Consider the following 15833-nt stretch of genomic DNA (forward strand, 5'->3'; position numbering starts at 1 on the left):
GCTGAGACAAACTGGCCAGGGCAAGACTGGTACAGTTTTTAAGATTAGTATTTTTCAAATTGGGGTATGTAAACCTCACAGTTCTCAATTGGGGCTAAGAGTTTATCCCCCAAGGAATATTTGACAATATCTGGAGACATTTTTGGTTGTCACAGAAGAGTGTGTGTGTCGGGGGGTACTACTGGCATCCAGTGGATAGGGGATGTTGCCAAACATCCTGCAATGCTCAGCACAGTTCTTAACAACAAAACATAATCCGGCCCTAAATGTCAATAGTGCTGAGGTTGAGAAGCCTTCTGTTATTCTTTTTATGATACATGAAAATGTAGTCTCCCAAAACTAGGTATAAGGCGCCTTTATTTTATTTTTTTTAACTTTGATTAAGCCCTGGCCGGTATGGCTCAATGGTTAAGAGCGTCGGCTTGTGGACCCAAGAGTCGCGGGTTCGGTTCTTGTCAAGGGCATGTACCTCGGTTGTGGTTTGGTCCCCGGCCCTCTTTCTCACTCCCACTCTATCTGAAGGTAAATGGAAAAATACTAAGTGAGGATTAAAAAAAAAAAACAACTTTGATTAAAAAAATAGGTAAAGCATTAAAAATATATATATATGATTTACAAAAACATCCTGTCTCCCATCTCTGTCCTCTAGTCATCTAATTCCTCTACCCAAAGACAACCAGTTATTTTTTATTTTTTTGTGGAGTAAAGCTTTCAACATGTTTTTATCTAGCCAAGCTACCATTCCATATCCTTAGCCACAGGTTATTAACATTCATTTGGAACTCTTTGAGCTTATTATCTCACTGGTTAAAAACTTTACGATTTTACATTAATCTTTGCTTTCAGCATACTTGTAAGATTAAATAAAAAAAAAAAAAAAAAGATGAATAGTTCTAAGTAACATAGAAACCCTGAGGTCCCCTGCCATCTCACACTCCACCCCCTTTAAGCAATAGGGAACGAGTTAAAGTGGGCCTAATGATAGAAGAGGTTTTGTCAAATAAGATAAATTCATTTGAGAATCAATGCTAAAACTTTGCTTTTGAAAAAAATAATATAGTAACATTTCTGGAAACTACTCTTAACATTACTGGCCTGAAAATCAAGTAAGAGAAGTATATTAAAAGCTAGCATTGAAAGAGAGACGGAAACTGCCCAGCCGGTGTGGCTCAGTGGTTGAGCGTCAACCCATGCACCAACAGGTCGCCAGTTTGATTCCTGGTCAGGGCACATACCCAGGTTGTGGGCCAAATCCCCATTGGGGGTGGGGGTGAGGGCATGCAAGAGGCGGCTGATTGATGGTCTTCTCATCAATGTTTCTCTCTCTCTCTAAAATCAATAAAGAGAAAAAAAGAGAAAGAGAGACCGAAACCATGAAGGAAAAGAGCAGGAAAATAAAATAAGAAATATTTGAAATTAATATAACATAAGATGGTTCAATATCCAAAACATTTAGATTAAAGAGTATTTTTTAAAAGGCCCACAATTCAGCCCTGGCTGGTTTGGCTCAGCAGTTCGTGTCAGCCCACAGACTGAAGGGATCTCATGTTCTATTCCTGGTCAAGGGCACATACCTGGGTTGTGGGTTCCATCCCTGGCCCTGTCAGGGTCGTGTAGGAAGCAACTAATCGATATGTCTCTCTCACATTAATGTTTGTTTCTCTTTCTCTCTCTCTCCCCACGTTCCTCCCTTCCATTCTCTCTAAAACTCAATGGAAAAATATCCTCAGGTGAGGATTAATAAAAGGCCCACAATTCAAAGGTAAAATGGGCAAATGTTATGAACAGTCAAATCACAGTAAATCAAGTCAAACTGGTTAATATAAAAAAGATACCCAACCTTCTTGCAAATCAGGGAAGGGAAAATGAAGCAACAATAAACCGTATCTTTAGACTTGTTAAGACTGGCAGGGTACAAAAATGACATAGATTGTCAGGTACTGGTTTTGAAAAAGGTTATAAAACATGTCCACCAACAATCTGGCAAGATCTATTTAAAACCAAAATTAATAACTATTCCCTCAATTTAGCAAGTCTGTTCTTCAGAATATATTCCCCTTACCCACAAAATAGCACCAGTATTTACAAATACAGTTGATCCTGGAACAATGCAGGAGTTGGGGTGCCAAATCTTACGCAGTAAAAAATCTTTTGACTCTAAAAACTTAACTATAGTTGGTCCTTCACATCTGTGAATTCAATAACTGATGGCTAGAAATGAGAAAATTGTGTTTTTGATCTGTGGTTAGTTGAACAGATGGATGCTAAATCCATGAAAACTAACAGTGAACTATTTTATTTATTTAAACAAATCCGTGTATAAGTGGACACATGCAGTTCAAACCTGTGTTGTCTAAGGGTCAACTGTCTATGAATAGGAATATTTTTTAAGGAATTATTTATAGTGATTATCAACAAGGGTCAATGTAAATACCTGCAAAAATAAGAAATGGTTAAATAAATCATAGGACATCCATAAAATGTCTACTATGTAGACATTCAAAAGAATGAATCAGACCCTGGCTGGTGTGCCTCAGTTGGTTGAGTGTTGGTCTGTGCACTTAAAGGTCGCCAGTTTGATTCCCAGTCAGGGCACATACTCAAGTTGTGGGTTCAATCCCCAGTCGGGGTGCATATGAGAGGCAACCAGTCAATGTTTCTAACATTGATGTTTCTCTCTTCTTCCTTCTCTGTCTAAAAAAAAATCAATAAAAACATATTAAAAAAATAAGAGTGAATCAGATGTATCGGGTGATTTGAAATTAGTAAATATGCCTAATAGAAATGTATATAATATGACCTAATTTTTTAAAAAACCAGGTCAAATATATATATATTTGCACAATTACAGAAATATAGATAAAATATGTAGGGTACTACAGGTTGCTTGCCCTGCGATTAGGAGGAATAAAGAAGGGGGCTGGATATAAAAAACAAGAAAATTGAAAAAGGCATTTATGGTATGTAAGGTAGGCTTACAGTAGTCCCCCTCATGTGTGGTTTCACTTTCCATGGTTTTAGTTACCTGGAATCAACTACAACCCAAAAATATTAAATGGAAAATTCCAGAAATAAACAATATGCAAGTTTTAAATAGCGTGCTGTTTTTTTTTTGTTTTTTTTTTTAATCCTCACCCGAGGATATTTTTCCATTTTTTGTACAGATAGAGTGGGAGGGAGAGAGAGGAAGGGAGAGAGAGAGAGAAACATCAACGTGAAGGGACACATCGAGTGGCTGCCACCCGCATGATCAACCAGGGCCGGGGACAAACTGCAACCGAAGTACGTGCCCTTAGCAGGAACCGAACCCGGGTCTCTCCGGACCGCAGGCCGACGCTCTAACCGCTGAGCCAAACCGGCCAGGGCAATAGCGTGCTGTTTTAAGTATCATGATGATATCTTGTGTTGTCCTGCTCCATCCTGTCCAGCACATGAATCATTCCTTTGTCTAGCACATTCATTCCCTGCCCATTAGTCACTTAGTAGCCATCTTGATTAATCAGATGGACTTTCCAGGACCATAGTGCTTATGTTCAATCACCCTTATTTCACTTACTAATGGCCTTGAAGTACAAGAGTAGTGATGCTGGCAATTTGGATATGCCAAAGAGAAGCCATAAAGTGCTTCCTTTAAGTGAGAAGGTATCTATGTATAGGACAAAGCTTTGTATATATATAGGGTTTGGTACTATCTGCAGTTTCAGACATCCACTGGGGGTCTTGGAATATATTCCCTGAAAATATGGGGGATAACTACTATATTTATGTAAAACTTTATATCTATGTGTGTGTATAAAAAGTTGTACAACATGTTTTCAAAGTAACCCTGCTTTCAAAAAATGTTGGTGCAAATGACTATTTATACAAGTTACATTACAGTCCAGATTCTAGAGGCAGACAGACAGACATGGAGTTGAATTCAGCTTTGGAACTGGTTAGCTGTGTGATATTGGGCAAGCTATTTATATTCTCTAAACTTTAGTTTCCTTATCTATAGAACAGATAATAATGGTATCTACTTCACAAAGTAAATGAGATAATATATGTAAAATTCTTCACATTGCTTCGCATTATGCTCAGTATATATTAGCTATTATTATTAGCCATAAGATTACATATTAACAAATTTATTTCTGGATATAAGCCCTAAAGATAAAATTAGGGTCTAAGAAGTATTATATGTTGATTTTATATATGTATCTTCTGCTACTTTCCTCAGTTCTTAATATTTCTCAGGACAGCCTAAGATTTTCATCCAGAACTTATTAATTTAGAGCACCAAAAAAAATCTCACAACAAATTTAGTAGAGAAAACAGTTAAAATTAGCTCCTTAGGCACACTGAAAAAACAGTAAGTGAAAAATTATTTACATTTTAAGAGTTTTCAAACTATTTTCAAATTTAGTGTTTGTAATAAAACCACTTAACTCACCATGCTATCATAAATTGCTGGCTTATTTTACTTAAGCAATGTTTTATTTAATTTTCACATCTGATTTTAGGAAAAATTAGTATGTGTAATATTAACTTAGAATAAAAGCCTAACAGATCTGATATAATACTAGATTTCCATATTCAATGTATTGGTGTACTATAAAAATAAATGTTTAAAATAAAATATACTAGAAATAACAAATTAAAAGCAAATTCAGAATCCAAAAGACAGTTAAGTTTCTCAATGACAAGAACTCTGCCTCATTCACCTTTGAGGTCTTAACAATAGTTACAATGTTTATTAAGCATATACAGAGGGTATGGCTTGAGGAGCTTAAAGAGAAATGGTGGCTGGACTTAATACATCAGAAAAACAATGTTTGTAGATAGCTTGCCATAAATATTAAAACAAAAAGATCTGTCAGTGAAAATGTAAAGACACAATGTAAACTCTAAATTTAAAATACTCAGTACATGGTTTATATAAAAGAGAAAAACAGGACAGCTCTATACTTACACTACATTTAGTGGTAAGGTATGGCTGCATAGTCATGGCATGTTTAACCATGAGCTGGGGTCTTATTTTGCTGAATAAGAACAAAGTGGTTATGCAAGCTACCAATCTTCCAGAGTTCACACCTTTATTGTCAGAGTCTGGAAAAACAAACAAGAAATAAGACACTAAAATATGACAAGGCAGTGGAAATCATACAGACTATGATTTAAATTACTCAATATTATCCCCTGAATAGATCCAATATAGCCTCAATATAACTGATTAACATTTCTTATGATACTAGACTTCTTGAATTTCATTTTTGGCTTTCTTACATAAACTACATATATTAAGACTAAAGGACAAAGAGGCTATACTATAGAAGGCAAGTTTTACCCTGAGGGAGGAGGACTGAGTTAAAAAGTAGAATGGAAGTTGGGAAGTTCAGGGATGGGCTTTTGGGAATAAACATGGTGTTGGTCATATCTAAAAAATGGATGACTGATGGGAAATAAAGTTAGCAAAGGGCACAAAAACAATTTAGCTGAGGTGATACTGTGTTTAAAGATACTGGGGAAAAATGATGCTGTAGTAGAAGAATGTTAAAAGATGGGCGTGAGAAATTAAGAAGTTGGACCAAGTGCTACACTAGAAAGGAAAACCAAATGCTGTTCAGGTGAGAGGAAAAGTGCTGTTAGTTAGGAGATATAATGATTCTTGGGTAGCAAATTATTTTTTAGAGGAGATTAGCAACTTTGAAATATTAAGTGACAACAGTATCACCCTTAAAATCAAGGATAGGGAAAACAGAACAAAAAGATATAAAGAAAAAGAGGTACAGATGGAAAATGAAAAAAAAAAAAAAAAAACATTAAAGAAAAAAATTGCATAAAAATTTAAAGGGTATCAACAATTTCCCTTAGGTGCCATAAATGTACCTCTGTAAGAGGCAAATGGCCCTCAATATTGGAAAATGACCGAGGCTAACTGTTGTTCCTTGTTAATGTACACCAGGCAATGGGAAGTAACGTTAGTCTTGTGTGTTTTAAGCACTATATATCAATTTTGACTTTTATAGTTTTATATAATTATTTATATTTTGATTAATAATTTCAGACTTGTCACTGATGTGATAAATAATATATTAAGTATTTATTTAATTAAAAAGATTAATAGCTTTCTAGCTCAGGCAAGATTAGCATTTTTAAATAACAATTAAAAATGATATTAGAAATGTACTATAAATCTTATAAAAATACTTTTATAATATTAAAACAATTTCATTTTGAGAGAAAATTTTATAGGATTTAAAAGATATCAGTTTTTGGATGAGTGTAATTAGCTAAGTATGTATTAGCCCCTGGACTTCCTTTTATTCCTGTTCAATATGACATCTAAAATTATATACTATTGAAAGATATGTGTAAGAGATGAGGCCCATGCTTTTATTATACAGCTCTAGATAATCTTAGTCAACCTTAACAATATAATCAAGGCTGCAACATCAAACAAAAAACAGAGTTCATTTAAAAGTGAAGTAGTTCAGTATTAGGCTAAGCAGAGCCGGAGGCAAAAATAAGAAATGTGCCCAAAATATTTTAAAATACCTTATAAAATCAACTTAATGACCAATATATAAAATGTCTTACCAGCTAGAGATTCCTCATATTTAAGAATGTGCTCAACTAGGTTATCAACAAGTTGAGTACAAGCTTTCTTCACAGGTTTATATGAGGAATCCTCTTCGGACTTCAACAACTATATATGTATATATATAAAAAAAAAGATCCCAGTATAATTATTCATTAGGCAATAATAATAAAAACGCATTTAATGTGTCCATAATAAGCTTTCAATTTGTTATTAACAATTTAATACTGAAAATGCAAATAAACAAAAAGATAAAACAAATGTTTTAAAAATATCTTATAAACCAGTAATTTATACTTTCAAGCAATTTTAGTATTAAGTATTTAAACTGCTGTATGTAGGACCTGAGGGAGGATATGAGAGAAATGAGAAAGGTGACCTTCTTTTAAGAGTACCACTTAAATGCTAGTTGAATTGTTTTAAAAAATTAGAATTCCAATCCTCATTATTCCAAGTCCTTTAATGTCTCAAAAACTATATTATGGGTTAATTACATCTTTTATATAATTGTAACTATATCTGAATTACACCTTAATTCATGGAATTAAACATAAAGGTAGATTTGTTCTGTTATCTTTGCCAAATTATTAGAAAAGTGTTATGAATAATAAGGAAGAGATCAGTCTGACTATAGCCAACCTCCCCAAAAACACCCCTCCTAAAACCTCCAACCAATCCAATCTTTCATAATCATAGGTCAATGCAATGGTAAAATCATCTGAGGCATATTTATTTTGTTAATAAAGATTAACTAGTACAATTCTGGGGATATTAAAGAAGTTGAAATGTGTATTTGATTTCTATGAAGAGTTCCAATGCTGTTCAATATAACTTTCTGCAATGATGGAAATGTTCTATATTTGTGCTGTCCAACATGGTTGCCCTGAGCCACATGCAACTACTTAACACTTGAAATGTGGCTAGTATAACTGAGGAATTAAAATTTTAAAAATTCAAATTAATTTAAATAAAAATAAACACATGTGGCTAGCACTGGAAAGCATACATTTAAACTTTCACTGCAAGATACATGGGTGATTAAACCAAGTAATAGCAATCCAATCAGAATAACATAACACATACATTGCCTTGCCTCAAATTTAAAGAAGTAAATCAAAGCCAGAAGAGTTTAATTGACCCAGTTTCAATTCTGAACAGCAAATTCTCATTGTCCTGCTCCATAACTTAATTCCTTGAAGAGCTATTAAAATCACTTGCTGGCCCTGGCCAGTTTGGCTCAGTGGTTGAGCATTGGCCTGTAGACCAGAGAGTCCCAGGTTCAGTTCCCACTAGGGGCGCATACCACAAAAAAATAAAAATAAAAATAAATAAAATCACTTGCTGGCCTGGTCTTTTTCAGACAGGAGTATTAAACTATCCCCTCATTCTTGTGTTTTCTTTTTCTTCTCCAAGACATCAAGTATACATAAAAGTATTAATCATAATTTTGGTTCATGACACACCATCAGTACCGGTATGTGCCCCTTTATTTATGATACACTGTGAACCCAACTCTAGAATATTTCCAATAATTAATATTTCCCAATGTGCTTCTTCCCTTATGCCATCTTCCTTTTTCACTTTCAAACTAACCACTGTGAGGAATTTGATCATTTTTTTGTTTTAAAAAATTGTCTAAGCTGTATACTGTTTATAGTCTTGCTTGATTTTCAACTTTGTTAAAGGTATCATACTGGATATAGTCTTCTACATCTTTTTACCTTTTTCATTCAACATTATGTCACCAATTATAATCCAGGTTGTTGCATGTAAGTCATTATGTGTCTATATTGCAATTCATTTATTCATTCTTCTGAAGACAGGTTAACTACAATTTTACTGGTATAATGAACACTCTGTTGTCTTCTGGTGCACATATGCAAGATTCTACGCGGTATATACCTCACAGTGAAATTGCTGGGTCATAGGACATATGAATGTTCAACTTTATGAAATAATGCTATTTAAAAAAATTGGTTGTAGTATTTTCTCAGTTAGTAGCAGTGTTTGAGATACTACCTAATCCATCTCACCTCCATCATTTGTTATCAACTGACTTGTCAATGTTTGCCAATCAACTGGGTGTGTAAAACGTGGCCCTGATTTATATTTCCTGTATCATTAATGAGGTTGAACATCATATAGGCCGCATGTGCTATTTCCTCTATAAAATGTTTATCTGTGACTTTTTAAACCAGGACTTTTGCCTTACATTGGTTTGTAGGTGAGGAGTTCTTTATATAGTCTCTTCTTAATAACAATTGTTTCTCAGTTACATGTATGTCAAATATTTTTTTGTCAGTTGGTGACTTGTGTTTTCACTTTCTTTAGAATGTCTTTGGATTCTTAAATGTTCTTCATACTAAGGTAGTAAAATTTATCAATCTCTTTGGAAGATTAATGGCTTTTGTGACTTGTTTGAGAAATCTTTCCTTCCAAAAATTCAAAAGTATATTCACATATTATTTTCTTCTAAGAGTTTTAAAGATTTTCTTTAATCTATATTGCGTTGATTGTTGAGTTGCAATAGAAATCAATAAAAAACAAAACAAAACAAAACAACAACATTCCTTATAGATAGCCAATGGTTCCAGCAGCCTCCATTTACTGAAAACCCTTCCCCGTTAACTGCAATGCCACTTCTGTTTTATAACGGGCTCTCTATCCTGTTCCACTGGTCTATTTAGTACCATACCATCTTGGAAGTCTTCCCTCCGCTAGAATTTTTTTGGAAAAGTTTGAGAAGAGTAGGTGTTAGCTCTTCTTTAGTACCATACAATCTTAAGTACTATATCTTTAAATCTTAGCTGGTGTGGCTCAGTGGATTGAGTGTCGTCCCATGGACTGAGAAGTCTTGGTTTGATTCCTGGTCAGGGCACATGCCTGGGTTGTGGGCTTGGTCCCCAGTAGGGAGTGTGCAGGAGGGCAGCCGATCAATGTACCTCTCTCACATCGATGTTTCTATCTCTCTCCCTCTCTCTCTAAAAAAATCAATAAAAACATATTTAAAAAATTAGTCCTGATGGTTGAGAGGGCAAATCAATATTCTTGCATTTTTCAGAAATAACAATTATTTTTAGCTCTTTGCTTTTCCATACACACTTTCAATTGCCTTAACATGTTTGATGGATATTTTTTGTTCTTGACTTTGATGAGATCCCTTTTAACATTCTCCCATTTAGCGTAACTTTCATTTTAGCAGTTTATTCTGTAAAATTTTATTGCTAGTTTTTTAGACGTTATCATTCAAGGGTATTACACTTTATTTACAAATGTTCTGTGTCCTCTGAAATAGTTCTTCTTTAATGTCAAATCACACACACATGCTGTACATAAACCACTGAGTACGTAAATATGTATGCTTATGAATATGTATACATACACACATCTTATTTTGGATGTATTTCAAAGTAAATCATAGATATCAGTGTACCCTCTTTTTCTCTTTTGAGATAAAATTTACATGAAATGTACACATCTTCTGTGTATATTTGCTCAGTTTTATTAAATACATTCACCATTATAACTCAAACTCCAATCAAGTAGTAGAACAGCGGTTCTTCATCTTTAGTTTATCAGAATCATCTGGAGAGACTGTTAAACTATAGAATGATGGGCCCCACCTTCAGAGTTACTGATCAATAAAATTTGGGGTAAAGACTTAGTATTTGCATTTCTTTCTTTTTTTAAAGTCTCCTTTAAAAAAAATTTTATATTTTTTCTTTATTGATTTTAAGAGAGAGAGGGAGAGAGAAATGGAGAGGGAGAGATAGAAACATCGATGAGAGAGAACATCAACTGGTCACTTCCAGCAGGCCCTTGAATGGGGATCTGGCTCACAATGTGGGCATGTGCCTTGACCGGGAGTTCAAAAGGCGACCTCTTGGTGCAAGGGTTGATGCTCAACCACTGAGCCACACCAGCTGGGCTTTAGCACTTGCATGTCTAACAAATCACAAGTAATCTTGATAAATGCTGGAACCATGGATAGACTATTACCATTACCCCAAAAGTTCCTTCATATATCTTCCAAGTCAATATCTGGCCCCTGCAAACAACTCTTCTGATTTTTTCCAATATAGATTAGTAAGCCCCTCCTAGAACTTCATATAAATGAAATCAGATTAAATACCCTTCTATGTAAGGCTTCCTTTACTCTGCATAAATGTTTTTATTGTTCATCTATGTTGCTGCATATAACAACAGTTTATTCCTTTATGATGTGGAGTACTATTACATTATATGAATATCTCAGTTTGCTTGTTTTTTAACCCATTCACTGGTTGATGGAAATAGAGACAGTATTTAATTATAAAAGCAGGCAGGAGAAACCAAGCTGCTCCTTCCACATTTTGCTTAGAAATCTCCTCAAATATACAATTTAAATTTTTTGAAGTTTTGCCTTCCATAAAACACTATAACAAGAACACAATTCAGCCAAGTTCTTTCCCACTTTATTACTAGGTTTGCCCTTTTTCTGTTGTTTAACATCATGTTCATTTCCATCTGAGACCTCATCAGAATGGCCTTTACTGTCCACAGTTATATCAACATTCTGTATGTGATTGTATGTATTGTCTAAGGTGATGAAAACTCTCTCTACAGCTCTCTTTTCCTTCTGAGACCTCACCAGAACTGCTTTTAAATGTCTTTCCATAGCAATATCAGCCTTTTCTAGTATGTATCTTAAAATCTTCCATTGTCTACCAATTACTCAATTCCAAAGCTGCTTCCACATTTTTAGGTTTTTGTTTCAGCAGCAACCCATTTCTTGGTATCAATTTCTGTGTTAGCTTGGGCTGCTATAACAAATACCATATACAAGTTGTCCTAAACAACAGTTTACTTCTCACAGAGCTGGAGGTTCTACATCCAGGTGCCAGCACAAATGTTTCTGGTGAAGACACTCTTGCAGCCAGCTTATAGACGGTTAGTATTTCATTGTGTCCTCACACAGCAGAGAGCAGAGAGCAGAGAGATCATCTTTCTCATGTCTCTTCCTAGAAGCACACTAATCTGATTAGGGCTCCACCCTCATGACCCAATCATCCCTCAAAAGGTCCCATATCCTAATATCATCATAGTGGGGATTAGGCTTCAACATAAGAAAAATTTTATTAATTAATTTATTTTTGTTACAGAGGTTTCTCCTTTTTCCTCCCACTGATACCCCCTCCTCCTCCCTCGCCGCCCTGTCCCCAGCTTTGTTGTCATGTCCACTGTTCATGCATACATGCATATAAGTTCTGTGGTTTATCTCCCCCCCAACCCCCTCTTCTGGGGATTGTCATTCTGTACCCCACTTTGACGTCTTTGGGACTACCCCGTTCCTCTGACTGTTATGTTCATTATATTCCACAAATAAGTGAGATCATGTGATACTTGTCTTTCTCTGCTTGGCTTATTTCCCTTAGGATAATACTCTCCAGGTCCCTCCATGTCGTCTCAAAGGATAAGAGATCTTTCTTTCTTACAGCTGCATAGTACTCCATTGTGTATATGTACCATGGCTTTTTTATCCATTCGTCTACTGATGGACATTTGGGCTGTTTCCAGATCTTTGCTATTGTAAATAGTGCTGCTATGAACATGGGGGTACATACATTCTTTCTGATTGGTGTTTCAGGCTTCTTAGGGTATATTCCTAGAGTGGGATCACTGGGTCAAAATAAGATAAGAATTTTTGAAGAGACACAAATATTTAATCCAAAGCATTCTTTTTATTTTTTTTATCCTCACTCTTTTTTTTTTTTTGGCATTTATCTTCAGATAGAGCGGGAGGGAGAGAGGGAGGAAGAGAGAAAGGGAGAGAAACATCGATGTGAGAGAGACACATCGAGTGGCTGCCACCCACATGACCCCAACCGGGGCCAGGGATGAACTGCAAATGAGGTACGTGCCCTTAGCAGCAACTGAACCCGGGTCTCTATGGGTCCATGGGTTGACACTCTCACTGCTGAGCCAAACCGGTCAGGGCAATCCAAAGCATTCTTTAAGAATCCTGTAGACTACTGAAAACGTATACTGTTCATTTCCCCCCAATCTTTCCCAAAGGGACCGAAAACATCTTACCAGATTAACTGTCCCCTGGGGAAAAGGAAATTATAAGACCTTTTAGGGATTACTGGACACTAGCTCTTAAATGAAACTAATTCCAGGAGACCCAAAACATCACTGTGCCCCACCAATCAGAGTAGGAGGTCAGGTGATCCATGGAAATACAGCTCAGGTAAGGTCTATTTCACAGTGAGGCCAGTGGGTCCCTAAAACCGTTCTATGATTATTTTCCCCAGTTCTAAAATATGCAATTGGAATAGATGTACTCAGCCAATGACAGAATCTCCACCGTGGCTCTTTGATTTGTGGAGTGAGGGCTATCACAGTGGGAAAGTCAAGAGGAAGCCATTACAACTGCTTCTACCTAAGAAAATAGTAAATCAAAAGCAATACTGCATTACTGGAGAGATTGCCAAGATTAGTGCTACCATCTATGGCCTCATTGGGGAGTTCTCTATGACCAGTTGACAGAGGAAGAGAAGATTCGGGCCTGGTTTACAGAGGGGTCTGTACAATATGTAGGCACCATCTGAGACTGGACAGTTATAGCAATTCTGTCTCTTTCTGGGACATTCCTGAAGGACAGTGCTGAAGGTAAATTCTCTAATTGAGCAGAACTCTGAGAAGTGCATTTGGTTGTTCACTTTCCTTGGAAGATGAAATGACAGGATGTATAATTTTATGTGCTGATTCAGGGGCTGTGGACAATGGTTGACTAGATGGGTCGGGACCTAGAAAGAACATGATTGGAAAGTTGATGACAAGGAACTCTTGAGGAAGAGGCATGTGGGTAGACATCTCTGAATGGGCAAAAATGTGACAATATTTATCTTCCATTTGACTGTTGATTGTTCACGCAAGGGTGACCTTGGCAGAGGAGGATTTTAATGATCAAGTGCATAGAATGACTTGTTCTGTAGATAACTTCTCCGAGGGTATCAGCCTCTTCCCCCAACCACTCCTTTCATCACCCAATGGGCTCATGAATAAACTGTCCATGGTGGCAGGGATGCAGGTTATGCATGGGCTCAGCCAACTGGATTTCTATTCATCAAGGTCAACCTGGCTATGGCCACTGTTGAGTGGCCAATCTGCTGGCTGTAGAGACCAACATTGAGTCCCTGATATGAAGCAATTCCTAGGTGATCAGCTAGCTACCTGGTGGCAGGTTGATCCACACTGGACTGCTTCCATCATGGAAGAAAAACACTTTGTTCTTATTGGAACAGACACATATACTAGATACAGATTTGCCTTTATGAGCAATGCTTCTGCCAAAACTACCACTAGTGTGTATGTATGTATTCACATACACATACTAACAAAATTATTTAGTCAGTGAACAGAGTTTGGTGCATGTATAAACTTGAAGCTATTTCATGTAGTACTTGAAGTTTCCTTAGGAAACCACATTCCATGAATTGGGAATAACTATCTAAAAGAAACTGACTCAAGATGAAAATAATAAAAATTGGATGGAATGAAATGTGTGTATGAGCTCATGTGGAACTAGTAAATGCTAATTATTTTTTACTCAATTGCAATAACTCCAGTAGTCCATTCTTCATACCCTTCCTAGCTTCTCTTAAAATTTATGTATAGATGTTGTTATAACTGCTGAGTGGCTATGTCTCTGTCACATATATTTATATAAGTATTTTTGAGCTTTCTTTCTTAAATTAAACTTTGCTTGATTCTATCACAAAGTCACAATGTCATTGGTAAACTAAACTGTTGGCAGAAACTAAAGTAGGAAAACATAGAATAGGGAGGAAAAGTTGAATGGATAACTAAATAACAAGAGGACTAGAGAGTCAAGATATAAAAAATATAAAACTTACTATTGCTTAGAGATTATAAATCCAGTCATCTCCTTTCTGCTTCTAACTTGCCAACAATACATAGGAATATTATGTGAGATGCTTTTTAGTAATTTGACAGCTACACTTAATTCTTAATCACTTATTTTATTTGTTAGATGGAATGTGGTTATAGAACCTTCTAGAAATTACAATGTCCCCTTTGGAATGGCAAATATAAATATAATAAAGATAGTCATAAGGGTCTATAATGTAGTTACTTATTTGATTTAGAAGGGAAATGATGCCAAATGCAGCATGTAAAATCATGAAATAGAAGATGATTTATGAAGGGAGTCTGAGCTATTACAGATTGAATAACATAAGGAATCATTTAAAAAGGCATCTAAAAAATTTTTAAAGCAACATACTACATTACACACCACCAGAATAGCTAAAGTTAAAAAGACTGGCAATACCAAGTATTGGTGAGGATGTGGAGTAACAGAAACACTGCTGATAGAAATGCAAATACTCAGCCATTTTGGAAAAACAGTTTTGGCAGTTTCTTATTCACCACATGACCCAGCAATGGCACTCATAGGAAATTACACAAGAGATGAAAACACACATCCACAAAACTTCAAATATTCATAGCAGCATTTCCGTAATAGCCCAAAACAGAAACAACCCAAGAGTCTGTAATTTATGAATTAATAAAGAAATATGATACTATTGGTACTACTTAGGAATAAAAAGGAATATTAATATATCAGCCACATTCTCCTAAGAGAAGTCAAACACAAAAGACTATAAGCTGTATGATTCCACTGAAATGAAATTCTATAAGAGGTACAATTTTAGTAACATAAAGTAGACCAGTGATTTCATAGAGTCAGGGGAAGGGGATCTACTACAAAGAGGCACAGGAAGCTTTTAAGGGTGATATTCTATATCCTGATTGTGCCGGAGGTTACATCAAATTGTATATTTAAAATTAGTGAATATTTTTGCATGTAAATTATGCCTCAACAAAAAACATTTTGGTTGTTAAAATATCATTAAATACTGTTTTATTACTAAAAATATTGCTAAAAACTTTAAATCTAAAAATTTAAAAGTAAACAGAAAGAAATGAACTTCACCAGATAATAAGTTGTAGATAATCAAATAGAAAAAAGTGATTTCAAGATAGACTTCTAATGGTATATCTTTAGTGAGCAATAAATGAAAAAAAAACAAGGAAAAAAAAAAAAAAAAAACCTCTTAAGCTGTATCCAATAATCTTACTGTTAATATAGTAGGGCAAAGCAGATAAAAACTATGTTCATTTCCTTGGAAACCAATTTTTATGCTTTAAGGAAAGAATAAAAAAAAAAAAAAGGAGAATATCATGA

At 35.4% G+C, this 15833-nt stretch overlaps 1 protein-coding gene across 6 annotated transcripts in view; it reads right to left on the bottom strand.

The window, feature by feature from the left end:
* NIPBL (NIPBL cohesin loading factor) overlaps positions 1–15833 on the bottom strand; it is a 206011-nt gene that overhangs the window by 21912 nt on the left and 168266 nt on the right. For 5 of the 6 annotated variants that reach the window (XM_036278788.1, XM_036278789.1, XM_036278790.1 and 2 more), the window contains 2 exons: positions 6580–6688; positions 4952–5088 (listed from right to left, as the gene is read on the bottom strand). The exons of the other annotated variant lie outside the window; for it this stretch is intronic. In XM_036278788.1, the coding sequence (XP_036134681.1) occupies positions 4952–5088; positions 6580–6688 (246 nt within the window). The remainder of the gene's footprint in view (positions 1–4951; positions 5089–6579; positions 6689–15833) is intronic. 6 annotated transcript variants of the gene reach the window in all.

This window comes from Molossus molossus, unplaced genomic scaffold (assembly GCF_014108415.1).
Source record: "Molossus molossus isolate mMolMol1 unplaced genomic scaffold, mMolMol1.p scaffold_m16_p_3, whole genome shotgun sequence".
NCBI lineage: Eukaryota > Metazoa > Chordata > Mammalia > Chiroptera > Molossidae > Molossus > Molossus molossus.